This window comes from Lolium rigidum, chromosome 4, assembly GCF_022539505.1.
Source record: "Lolium rigidum isolate FL_2022 chromosome 4, APGP_CSIRO_Lrig_0.1, whole genome shotgun sequence".
NCBI lineage: Eukaryota > Viridiplantae > Streptophyta > Magnoliopsida > Poales > Poaceae > Lolium > Lolium rigidum.
Window position 1 is genome coordinate 138,230,860 of NC_061511.1, and position 12,511 is coordinate 138,243,370.

At 44.0% G+C, this 12,511-nt stretch overlaps 2 protein-coding genes across 2 annotated transcripts; both read right to left on the minus strand.

The window, feature by feature from the left end:
- Positions 1-2,352: 2,352 nt before the first annotated feature.
- Positions 2,353-3,421, minus strand: LOC124706229 (dof zinc finger protein DOF1.6-like). The gene is made up of 2 exons (XM_047237876.1): positions 2,909-3,421; positions 2,353-2,869 (listed from the first exon to the last, which is right to left on the minus strand). The coding sequence occupies exons 1-2, from the start codon at positions 3,399-3,401 to the stop codon at positions 2,604-2,606; spliced, it is 759 nt and encodes a 252-aa protein (XP_047093832.1). The 5' UTR covers positions 3,402-3,421; the 3' UTR covers positions 2,353-2,603.
- Positions 3,422-8,773: 5,352 nt separating this feature from the next.
- Positions 8,774-11,852, minus strand: LOC124708440 (1-acyl-sn-glycerol-3-phosphate acyltransferase LPAT1, chloroplastic-like). Its single transcript, XM_047240120.1, has 6 exons — positions 11,774-11,852; positions 11,500-11,676; positions 10,444-10,850; positions 10,037-10,138; positions 9,627-9,944; positions 8,774-9,017 (listed from the first exon to the last, which is right to left on the minus strand). Exons 1-5 carry the CDS (start codon positions 11,850-11,852, stop codon positions 9,717-9,719), a joined length of 993 nt encoding a protein of 330 aa, XP_047096076.1. The 3' UTR covers positions 8,774-9,017; positions 9,627-9,716.
- Positions 11,853-12,511: the final 659 nt, after the last annotated feature.

The following is a 12,511-nucleotide window of genomic DNA, read 5'->3' on the forward strand; positions in this document are numbered from 1 at the left end:
AACAGAAGTTGAATTTTAGTGTGTCGGTGTTGCATGAACAGAATATACAGACTATAATACTTTGGAAAGAAGGCATAAGATTTCTTACCATGTTCGATTTTTACATATTGATACTTCATCATCTTTGAAAGAGATAGTACCTATCACAAGTTCATGACTCTTATTATAGTAAATCTGAAAATATCTGTTGTCTATTCTTCTGAAAAGACACTTGAATTACATCCAAACAAATAAGTATGTCACCTAATTAGAAAGTATGCCTAGCCTTTCCTTTTCCATTCCACCCTAGAGCATGAAAGTTGGAGCCATCAGATTTTTAATAAGCACAGGGATTTAGGATGCTATTAGTTCATCGTTTGTAAGTGGTAAATTACCTTCATGGTAATCGTCTATTGTCAGTTTCCTGGAAGAATTCCTTACATGTTACAATATAACACATTATATTGTCAGGTTTCAGATGTACTCCCTCCGTCTCAATGCTTTAGGCGTATAATTTTTTCCGGTTTTTCCTCAAAGCTTAAGGCGCGTGCGAGTAGAATTAGCAAACCTTCCTATTCTGCCATTATTGTGACAATGAGGTTGATTTCATCTTTGTCGATTTTTTGTTATGGAGTACTATACTTACTGTTATGGAACACAAAATAGCTTGGACATTATTGTGACAATGAGGTTGATTTCATCTTTGTCGATTTTTTGTGTATCAAGTAATTAAGGGCTATTGTGTAAAGTAGTAACATGAAGTTATGCATCTATTAAATCTGTCTCTGTAGCAAATATATTATGTGAAGAATCTATAAAAAGGGCGTGCTATAAGACCAAGCAACAGAAATCATAGATTTGCAAGCCATGGCCCATAAATACTAGAGGATTAAGGATCTTGTGGGACACAGACACGAACCATAGGTAGCCACAAAGGATCGACGTAGATGAAAAAAGAAATGTGCATTTCGGCTAGAGCCACAAAGATACCAGATCCTATTGCACCATCTAGCTAGATATAATAAACAACTGAAAAATCTAGCTAGATATACTGCAAACAGGGCACGGCAAAACAGTCCACAAAAGCCTTGGCATCGCTATTGTAGCAGGTGGCATCAACCTTACCTATGCGGTGGAGAGGCAATGGGCTGAAGCCAGGCATTCAGCTACAAATGGCAGTTAGAAATAAACTCTTCGACATAATTACTTTTTATGGGGTGCACAATGCACAGTAATGTGAATTCGTCATACAACTTCCTTTGCATTTTCCCTCTCCGTCGCCCTTCACTCAAAAGAAAATGGACCCATGATACATAACCAAAAAAGAAAATAAACCAACCAACATATAGAAAACCTTTAAAAGAATGCATGTTGTGGTAACGGCGCAGCAACGCGCGCATGGTCCTTCTAGTTTATATAGATTCTGCATATATGTATTCGATTGCTCAGGGAGACTGACCCTGTACCCACCATTGCCTTCGTTTCTTCTTTTTGTATGGTATAGAGAAGAGAAGCTACTTGAAAAGCTTTTAGAACTGTGATTCAATCTGTGAGGGAAATTCGCTGGACGTTTGTTTTGTATCGTGAGATTTCATTTTATTCTTGTAAGTTTATTTATCTTCTACTCCCTGAAAATTCAATTCGGCTCCCGGGTGCGTATGCTCCTTCTACCAAAAAATCATATTTCGAAATGTCGAAAAATTTGGATAAAAAATTCTACATGTACATCTCCATAATATACGTGCGTTCGTCAAGTTTCACGAAAAACCAATATTTTGTGTGGTCTATATAAAAAAGAGAAAGTTTATCTTGTGAAAAGCATTATTTTTAGCACTGAATTTTGTCTTTTTTACACCGGTCACATGATAAGTCGATTTTTTATGAAACGACTTTGTGAGCATGTAGCACGTGAAGATGTACGTGCGAACTTTTAGTTTCAATTTTTTTAAAAATTTAAAATATATGTAAGATGCATTTCAAAATATAGGAAGCATATGCACCCATGTTCTAAAAAACCGCTCTCCTCTACTCCCTCTGTACACTAATAGGAGATGTTTTAGATATTTTTGAAGTAGACTAAATACAACCAAAAGGAGTGAATCTACACATTAAAAGTAAACTAGATATAAACAAAAGTAGTGAACCTATAAGATGAGTAAAACGTCATACATTTCTGTAAGGAGGGAGTATAATTGGTTCTCCTCGGATTTGAGGTTTAGTCCTCGGAGTCAGAGTTACTAGGACATTTCTGTTATAAATGTAGATTATATGTGATTTAGGTTACATATACAGTGGACATTACATTTGATAGGTGAGTGGGAGGACCATGAAAATTACTTGAAATTGCAGAATATACACACTTATAGTAGAGTGAAAATAACCTCACAAACCTTGCACGGTCAAAGGGCAAACTCTTCATATAGTACGTACTACGTAGTACTTCATGTGTTCAGATATGCGCATATAATCACGCACATATAAATACTGATAATGTTACTAGTGGCAGACCCAATAACTTAGACTGTCATTTCTTCGCGTGGATCATCGACGTTGCGCCACTGGCAAGGCCGGGCAGCCGGAGGGACGGCGGAACCTGCCGTGCCTGAACTCTGAAGCTCACATACTTAGAAAGGCGCATCGAAACCGGACATGTCATCTTGCGCCTGCCACCCGCTCCAGAACTGCACTCCGGCGCCGCAGTTGGCATCTGCCGCCGGCGCCGTTCCTCCGACCGTGCCAACATCTTGGTCGCCGTGCGGTGCTGCCGTAGCAGCCGCCATTTGCTGCCACGCGCCCAGGTCGATGCTGTAGCCGCTGCTGCCCCCGCCGACGGCCGTGAAGCTGGCAGGCTGGAACAGCATCTGCCTTAGGACGTCGGCCGGGACGAACCCTTCGAGGGCGCCGGATCGGATGCCGCCCTGGACATGACCAGCTGCCGCCGCCGCCGCAGCGGAGGACGCCGTACCGGTGGCGGTGGCGGAAGGCGCCTTCGCGCCCCCCTTGTTGTTGCCTCCGCCGTTGCGCCTGTTCTTGCGGCCGCCGCCGACGGGCACGTCGCGGAGCGTGCCGCCCTCGGTCCAGTGTCGGCGGCACGCCCGGCAGAAGTAGCGCGGCTGCTTGCGGCTGTAGTTGTTGTAGTAGCAGAACTTGGTGTTGGCGGACCTGCACCGCGGGCACTGCCTGGGCGGCGGGCGCGGCAGCGGCGGGTGGCCCGCGTGCCTGCCGCCCTGCCTCACCCCCGCCGCCTCGACGTCCGCGCCGCCGAAGCCGTTGCCGCCGTATGGTCCGGCCAGAGCAGCACCGCACGAGAAGCCGCCTTGCGCTTGCGGCACGAGGGAGGAAGAAGGCGGCCTAGGGATCAGGTAAGAGAGGGGCGACGAAGCGGAAGAGGAAGAAGAGGCTGCCAGAAAGGGCGACGCCATGGCTGGCCGGACCGCGCGGGGAAGGCCAGGGAAGGAGCCTGCCGATGCTGGAGGCGGCGAGGGCGTCGAGGCGGGCGCGCTTGCTGCTGCGTGGGGAAGACGAAGAAGAAGACGAAGGCGAGGAAGAAGAGTTCCACGGTGAAGCTCTGTGCATGTCGGACCAGCTTGCGCGCCGCGGCCGTCTGCGTCGATCCGATCACCGGCTTGCTCTTGTTCAACGAAGAGCTGTGTGGGATGGTGAGACGTCGATCGAGCCGCCGGGGATGAAAATGGATGAACCGGAGCCGTCTCAGTGCTCGTGTTTGCGTTGGCTATATAGGGCGCGCGCGCGAGCTTGGATTAGGTAAGGAGAGGGAGGCGGCCTGGTTCCTTAATGGTTAAGGCCATAGTGGAGAGAGGGAACATAGATCTGTGCGCGCAGCGGGAAAGCTTTGCACCAAGCAGACGTACGTGTACTGACCGACGATCGCGCGCTTTTGGCGATTAAAGGTCAGGGCCTGGTGTTCGTCCAAAGATCAGGGCATCAAAGGAGCACACCTCGCGTGTGAAGTACTCGTTTTTTTAACGGTTTCAATCGATTAGTTTATATGCGAAATCATTCAGTTCCTTTATTTTGTTCTGCTTTCTAAAACCTCTTAATTTGTTGACTGAAAACAGAAAAGAAAAAAAGCAATCCTCGATTTCGCATAGAAATCAAATGAAGATTAAAATGGCAACTGCAAAGAAAATAAAAAGAATTGATTGATTTCACAAAATTAACAAAAAAAACTAAAATAATCAGATGAATGCAATTACACAATAGAACAACTAATATGTAACAGAGGGAGTAGTCAAGGATCGACGGATGTCACTAAAATGGTAAATCTTGTTCATCCGATTATTGCAGCATATACACCATGCACGTAGAACTTTTGTGCTATTGGAGCATTGTTATACCATTTTATTTCGTGGTTGTTCAAAAACAAACTCATATTACCATTTTGAAGACACGTTTGTAACAACCCCCCCCCCCCACCACCACCACCACCACCATCCAAAGTCGCAACAAATGTCAATATGTTGTTATGTTGTGATCCAAATTCATATAAAGACACCTAACTTCCGACGAGTGGAGTGCTCCGATCACTGAGAGACTTGGGCCCTTCGCCAGGAGGATTGGATCATCACCACCGTCTATATATACTTCTTGTAAGCCGCCTGGTAGCGTTCATTGCTTCATTGAAAACCCCACGGCGTTGTGTAAATACTTCCGATATAGTAAATTTATGATGGTTCGCGCCGTGGTTCCTTTCCACTCTTTGCTAGAGAGGTTTTACCACTTCAAAATCCGTGTGTCACATGTGTTAGTTTGATCTATTTCTTCCTCTTTAATCTTTTACCTTTTGGTTATTGTAACATCCATTATAGGAAAATCTCCAAATAAAAGTCAACACACATATCAAACAAGGGAGGACAAAGTTTGGAGATGCTCTCAAAAACATTTGCTACATTGAAGCAACCTTTGCAGCAAAAAGCGTAGGATCGTTGGTTAGCCAATTCAATAGCAAGCATGTAGTAGTTAGATATAAAGATTAACTACTTTATTTATTAATAATGTTCCACCTCTCATACTCACAAATTATTTTTAGCATGTGTTTCAGCTGGCTCTTAATTTACATGTACCAGGAGGGGACTTTCCTAGATGTTAATGTTCTCTTTAAAAAAATTGTGACGGGGACTCTCCTTCCATAATACTTCCTCCAACCCATAAAACTCTCGCTGAAATGAGTAAATAGACGCGCTAAAACATGGTAGATGCACATCGACAAGTATTATAAATCGGAGGGAGTATAGTTTCTATAAGGAAATGCAAATTTGACATTAATTGTAAATTTTTCATGTAAACTAGGCACCGGCACCTATGACTCGCACACTCAGTCGCGATTGCTAAACTGGGATGTACCATGCCTATAGTATAACCTGGTGTTGAATATTACCTACAAGGGAGAACAAAAACCTATCGAACAAACACTCAAATACACAACTGATTGATTTTTTTTTTTAGAGAAAAAGGGGCATGCCCCCGGTTCCAATATATTGAAACCAAACATCTCAATCTTACAGCATTTTTTCAGCAGTTTAAGACCTTACACATCAAACTCCTCGCAGGGGAAACTTACTTATTACAACACCAGACATCACACGAGAGAGCCAACCACATAGAACTAAACCACCAGAAGAACACAGGCAAAGTCACTGCCGCCCCATGACCTGAAAGCAAGCTCCATCTCCCACCAGGACCAGGTCGTTTGCATCCAGAGTTCTTGCCAAATCTTCCGCAGTCATTAGCATTGGGCCAACTCCTCTCGCATTGTTTCTGTCACAAACCTCCAGAGTAGTTCTTGCCTTCTTCTGTGGAATCACCCAGGATCCGGCCACAATAACATTGGTGGCAATCTGGCCACTCCTTCCAACCTGTTCATCAGGCCAATCAGCCCTTCTTTTTCCTCCTCTTTCAACAGAATTTTCCACTGAGCACAGTTGTTTAGCAAGCGTCTCCACAAAACCTGCATGCCAAACCATTGTACCCGATTGAACACATGGTCATTTCTGGTAATCCAGATAGCCCTCAAAACAGCAGCAAAAATCAAATTGCATTTTTTATATTTCTTTCTATTAGCCCACAAAGCAGCAACATCATGAACATTTGAAATATTCAACTTTAAACCCAGAGCACCTAAAACCTTTTCCCACATGTTAGCAGCAACAACATAATCAAAAAACAGATGTTGACATGACTCAATTTCATTACAAAACACACAAGTCAGATCATCAACATTTTGTCTTTTGACCAAATTATCTCTAGTGAGAAGCTTATTATGGGAAAGCAACCAAAGGAAGAAATGAATTTTTGGGGGCACTTTTATTTTCCAAACACAGTGAATGTCAATGGTTTGAATCCCACCAAAATTAACCACAGCATATAAGGACTTAACACTATAGACCCCATTTGTTGCCCATTTCCAAATCAAACAATCTTTAGAATCATTTAAACAAAGAGTTTGTGCAATTTGCTGAATCTCCAGCCATTGCAACATAAGCTTGTGGTCAAAACACCTTCTAAAAGTCATTTTCAGAGAAGTACCATCCCATAGATCAGCAATAGTCTTATTTTGCTCATTAAGTAGGAAATAAACTTCCCAGAATTGAATAGCTAGAGAGCAAGACCCAAACCAATGGTCTTCCCAGAACTTAATAGTTCTACCATTACCAACTTTCCACATATAACCCATCTTAGCAGCCTTGGCAGCCCAAAGCACCCCTTTCCAAAAGGGGGAGGCCCCATGATCAGAACAAGAGAAAATATTAGGGTTATTCACCTCATATTTGCTATCTACTATCTGTTTCCAGATTTTGTTATACAACTGATTGATTGATGATCTGCCGCAATAATGTCAAACACGGCCTAAAACTGATTGATCGGCGGCAGGCACTCGATAATCAAAAAAGCGCATCTCATTTACTTGCGGTAGAAGAAGAGGGGAGCATGGATGCAACCACTCCCACCACGGCGTGTATAATTTACTGGCATGGTGGCGGCCGACGGCGACGGAAACCGGCGAGGCGCTAGGTCGGTGCACAAAGTGCGCGCCTTTTAGACCTCCCGCCTCACGAGTGAGTAGGACTTGGAAAACGACGGCGAGTTTGTCTTTGTCCTGGCCTCGCGCGCGGCGCCGCCGGCGATGTAAGCCTTGCAGCAGGCTCTCATCTTAACCCTTAAGTCTTTCAGCCTACTCCACGACTTGCTTTGCATGCCTCTGTGGAGCCAATGCAGAGTAGGATCGGTGTCGATCCCTTCGTCGTCAGAAACAAGCTTAGATTAAGGCGAGTTGGGTGGTGGCCGGCTCGACTGGCCTAGCTAGCTAGTGGGGTGACAGTCGACACGTTTCGGCACACTGGTATGCCTACCAACGTTTGTCGCTCACTGGATATCCATGCATCTGATGTTCAAAATGTATCTTTTTTACATAGCAAGATGATCAAATATATTTTTTCGAGGATAGGATGCATCAATCAAGTAGAAGAAGAGGCCGGCGGCCAATACAACTCTATAAGGCTACAACCCCGGACCCAACACGATATATTCGCAAGCGGCTTACAATGCACCCTCTACCATGATCTGAAGATAGGACTCGCCTTGCTCAGCATCCTACCACAAGTGGGAAGGAGATGCAACACATGGTTTCAGGACCGCGGCACAACCAAGCAACACGCCACTGTAGCCCGACCTCAACACCAAGGCAATCCGGACCAACGTATCGTCTCTCTTGTGCCTAGAGGAGTCGGCAAGCCGAAGATAGGATCTTGATGAAGTTGGAAAAGATAGCGGCCAAACTGCCTCCGTCATGCCGTACATTATGCCCCGGAAGCCCATGCCCTAGGCAGCAACCAACACCGGCAGCGCCCGTGACACCTCGGAGAGGGAGAAGCAGGGAGGGGGGGGGGGGTCAGAGAGGGTCGCTGGGGCTCTCTCCTTTTTCACTGGATGATCAAACATTTATCCGAATGCACGCAATCCCATATTAAGTGATTTTGTAGGTTTTAGTTCCAAAAATATGACTACGTGCGTCTTAGCCTTTCTAAATAAAAGATGCAGCTTTTGTTTAGGGGTTTGTTTATGTACCAGTCGACTGAGATTTTGTCTCTGTCATCAAGTTGTACTTTTCTAGCAGGAAATTGAAATTGCACTTTTTTTTTGGAAACAATAAGTGCAACTTGAAGTACTTTTTTGTGGCTGATTGAGGCTTAAAAAATTTCGGTGGACTAAGACATTGCTAGCAAATCTGTTTAGACGTTGCTCGTGTTCCTGCAAGTTACATTCACCTTTCTAAAAGTAGGATGTCTACATTTTATTTTTTGCTACAAGTTAAACCTTTTAGAACTTAATCAACTATATATAGAAAAAGTGTCTGATATTTGTAACCTCAAATCTACTATAGTTAGAACCATCATAAAGTATATTTTCGTATCATGTTCATTTGGTATTATAGATGATGATATATTTTTCTATATAGTTAGTTAAACTTTTTAAAAAACTTTGATCAAAAAACAATAGGCATCTTATTTTTGTTGAGAAGGATGGAGTACATTGCTTTGATGTAATACCATTATTTTATCAATGTAATCATATCGTTGATAAGGAACATGCGAACATTGTGCAGCAGTCGCAGACAATGAAGCTTAACAGAGGACGCTGAGCAGAAAAAAAACACAACATCTAGTGATGCACTGTATGTCGTTCTGAAACGTGTCACTGCTCACTTTAAATTCTTGGCTGCTGAATATACACACATCGGAGTAAAAGAAAAGGGCATCTTAAGTACTTAAACATCTGAAAAGATATATGTGTCTTTGTTTCCTTTCCTTTCCGGTTTAAAGAATTTGACAACATCTGAATCAAGATGAGTCCGTGTCCACTTATACATCTTCGTAATGTCAAATACAGAACAGGGGCAAAAAAAGCGAAGTACATCAAAAAGCCTATTTTACAAGTCAGAACAGTACTGTCGAAAAAAATAAGTCAGAACAGCTAACGATCACAAGTCATTCTTATTCTCCTTCCAGCCTCTCTTCATTCTGCAACAAAATAACACCGGCATTCACTGTACTGATGAGCAAAGAACATGAAGCCAATATATGGTGTTCACGGATAACATTGCGAAGAGTACATAGTTGAACAAGCAAATCGGTGCATGCATGCAAATAAAATATTTCTGATTTGTAAATTATACAATGACATAAATAAGAAACTAAGATTACTATGAGTAGATTAAGCAGGAGAAATTCCAAATTTCTGTCAAGCCGATCTTGACTGTTATGATTTTTGCGGGAAGTGTTAAGTTAGTTAAAGTTTCTGCACAGACAAGGGCAGATCAGCTGGATTATTATTTTTAAGAAAATATGTATGAACATACTTCAAAGTCACCTCATATATCTAGTCTTATGCTCAGTCTCATGTCGTGATACTCGTGTCATAGCCTCTATGTGGCTGACACAGCAATTTCAAACCTCTAAATGTGGAACAGAAATTCAAATTGAAGGAGCTTTTCTCATAAAATTTGAAGTGCAAATACATCTTATGCGGTGATGCCATTACACTACATGAACTTATCAGTCAACATTCATATAAGTTACTATCAAGCTTCTCAAAATATCAAAGCCAGTAGATACTACTAGTACTGATACCTGTAAATAAATTGTAAACAATCTTTGCCTTGAGAACCTGGGCCTTGTACTAAGTTCTGTAATCCACTGGTATAAGCAAAATCAGCCACTTTAGTGCACTCCATAACCATGTAGAAGAAGAGTGTCCGCTATCACACTCCTTGCGTTGCTACATAATTTCTCTGCATTATCCCCTTCAACTGGACGGTGAATAATGACCTTTACTGAACCTGAATTAAGATTGCCTTCCATTCCAGGAGGCATCAGCTTCCCTGTCCCAAGAAGAGTAATAGGAACCACAGGAACGCCCGTCTTTGCTGCGACACTAAATGCTCCTCGCTGGGAATAATAATAAAACGCTGTTACTTCATGCAATTGGAAGGCAAGAGCATAATCGACATAAAAATATATCTCATTTTAGGAAACCTAACCTTAAATACACCTAGTTTTCCATCTTTACTTCGAGTGCCCTCCGGAAAGAAAAATACGGATGCTCCCCTTTTCACCAAATCCACACACCGTTTAAGACAATCCTGAATTCAACATGGAGTACAAAGTTAGCAAACAATACAGTAAAAGGAAGACACTGATACATACACATCAGATAACCAATTTTGTGTAGTTATATATTTTTTCAACATTGGCCTGAATGTATAAAACAGAACTATCCATTTCACACAAGACGCCGGAGTTGTGTTAACAAAAATAATAGGGCAAAGAATTACCCAACAACAATTTTTCCAGTGGCACACATAATCCAGCACTCTTATCAATTGCAAGATATTCTAGTAAATGGTAACGCCTGCTGAAAAAGGAAAGAATGAGGCCAAGGTCATACCAACTGGCTCCTGCTGTCCATACGCCGCAAAGGAATGACACCCAAGAGATACATTGCCCACCCAATAATTGGAATCATAAAGATACTGGTCTTGCTGATAAACTTGAAGCACCTTCCTAGAGTTAGAAGGGTATAGATATCCAAGAAGCTCTGATGGTTCGCAACATAGACAGCGGGGCTAGTATTTGGAGGTAGATTCTCCATTCCCTCGAATTCAAGCTTGTAGAACATGGAAATTGCCAAAGTAGCCCAAATCTTGGCAATGTAGTGCTGAGCTCTCCTGCGGTGTCGGTCAAATAAGAGCACAAGTGGATGAACCACGACCATGGCTATAAACAAGACGATCGCCGCGGCAGATGTCACCATGTAGAAGAAGACCCCTCTGATCCTCGAAGCCATTTGCAGGTCTGGTTAAATACACACACAGAAGTAAGCACAAAGAAATCTAGCTCTATGATTCTGTTTTAATTTTTCAAGGTACATGGTTTCAGACTAATTGTAGATTGGCTGGATATGATTTTCGTAATATGCCATATGTTCTAGTAAGTAGGGTGTGGTACTTCTTAAATCACATGAAACACGGCACTTGTATTTTCCGCTACAAGAAGTACTGGTATAAGTTGCTACAAGGTTTGCAAAAGGCTTAACAGCTGCCGGTTCTCCCTCTGAAATCAACCCAAAAAAATGCACCGACACCTTTAAGTACGCAGAAGTAAGCATTATATAAGTCAATAATCTATCACATGATACTTAAACAGAAAAAACAAAGTACGATATCTTCTGGTCCATAGCGAAGTGAAGGGTTGGCAGTTGCAACAATAGTTTGATTGCGTCACCCATTTACTAGTACCGAAAATCGTCTAGCTGGCGGAGCATTAGCAATGGGAAAAAAAGCATGTAGTTTCAGAGAATTTTTCTGCGCTCCATAAATTTCATACTGCCACCCGATGCAAATTATTTTGAAGCTAATATCCCCAATGAGGCGGGCGACACGACCACCTGCTTCAGGAGTTGAAAGCATTTCGCTAGCTCTAGAGAGGGGACGAGGCCGGAAACCTGGGAGCGCACGGGACGAATCGCCGGCAGCAGCAGCGGCGCCACCGGCGGCGACGTACGATCTCGAAGCCGCCCATCGCCCCCTCCCGTCCTGGATTACTCGCGGTCGCTGGTCCGGGCAGCGGAGCGCCAGGGACACCCGCCGCGGCCGGCCCTTGACGCCGCCGCCAGCCACCACTGCAGACGAGCGAGACAGAGACCAAAGCAGATAAGATTAGGATCGGCTAGCAGCATCGCGCGCGGGGCTAAGCGTCGACACGGGGCCGGGGCGTACCGTGCGCGGCGGAGGGGCCGGCGGCAATGGGCGGCGCGAAGGCCGTGGTGGCCGGCCTCGGCCAGAGGAGCGTCCCCATGTACGGACGCGCTGCGAGGGCGGTAACGATCGGCGAATCGGTAGAGAGGCGGGCAGCGAGACGGCGGAGGCGGAGGCGGAGGCGGGGCGGGGACGTCTTGTCAGATCCGCGAGGCGCTAATCATTCGGGAGGGCTCCGGCGAGGCGGGGCGCAGCGTGTGCGGTGGCGCGCACGTGGCGAACATAACATGGGGTATTTCGGGTTGGACTAGAGGATCCGGAGGTGGGGGACGGACAAAGCTCAGCTCTCCCGTTGAGTGGATAAAATCGAAGGTGGACTAGACTCGGCGAGCCGGCGGCCGGCGGCGGTTTGTTTCGTCGGTGCTTCCGATGTTCCCTTTTTGCACGTTTTGTGGTCTGTTCCTTTCTAATCTTGTTACGCCGAGTCAGAGCAATGTGGAAATATTAGTGTGCATTAGGTCTAAACGGATAGGGTAATTTATGTGTCAAAATTGGCTCCGAATTCATTCTAAGATATCTACATCTGATTCTAAAAAAAATCGGCGGATAAGAATATCTGATTTTAAAATGCGGAATGTGGTATAGCAAATAGCATGAGAATATGGATTAACCAGAATTTAATTAGGATAATACGAAGATTTTAAATCGGATAATCCGATTTTTAAGCCAAAAGCCAAAGCCAATCTCACAGGGCTAGTA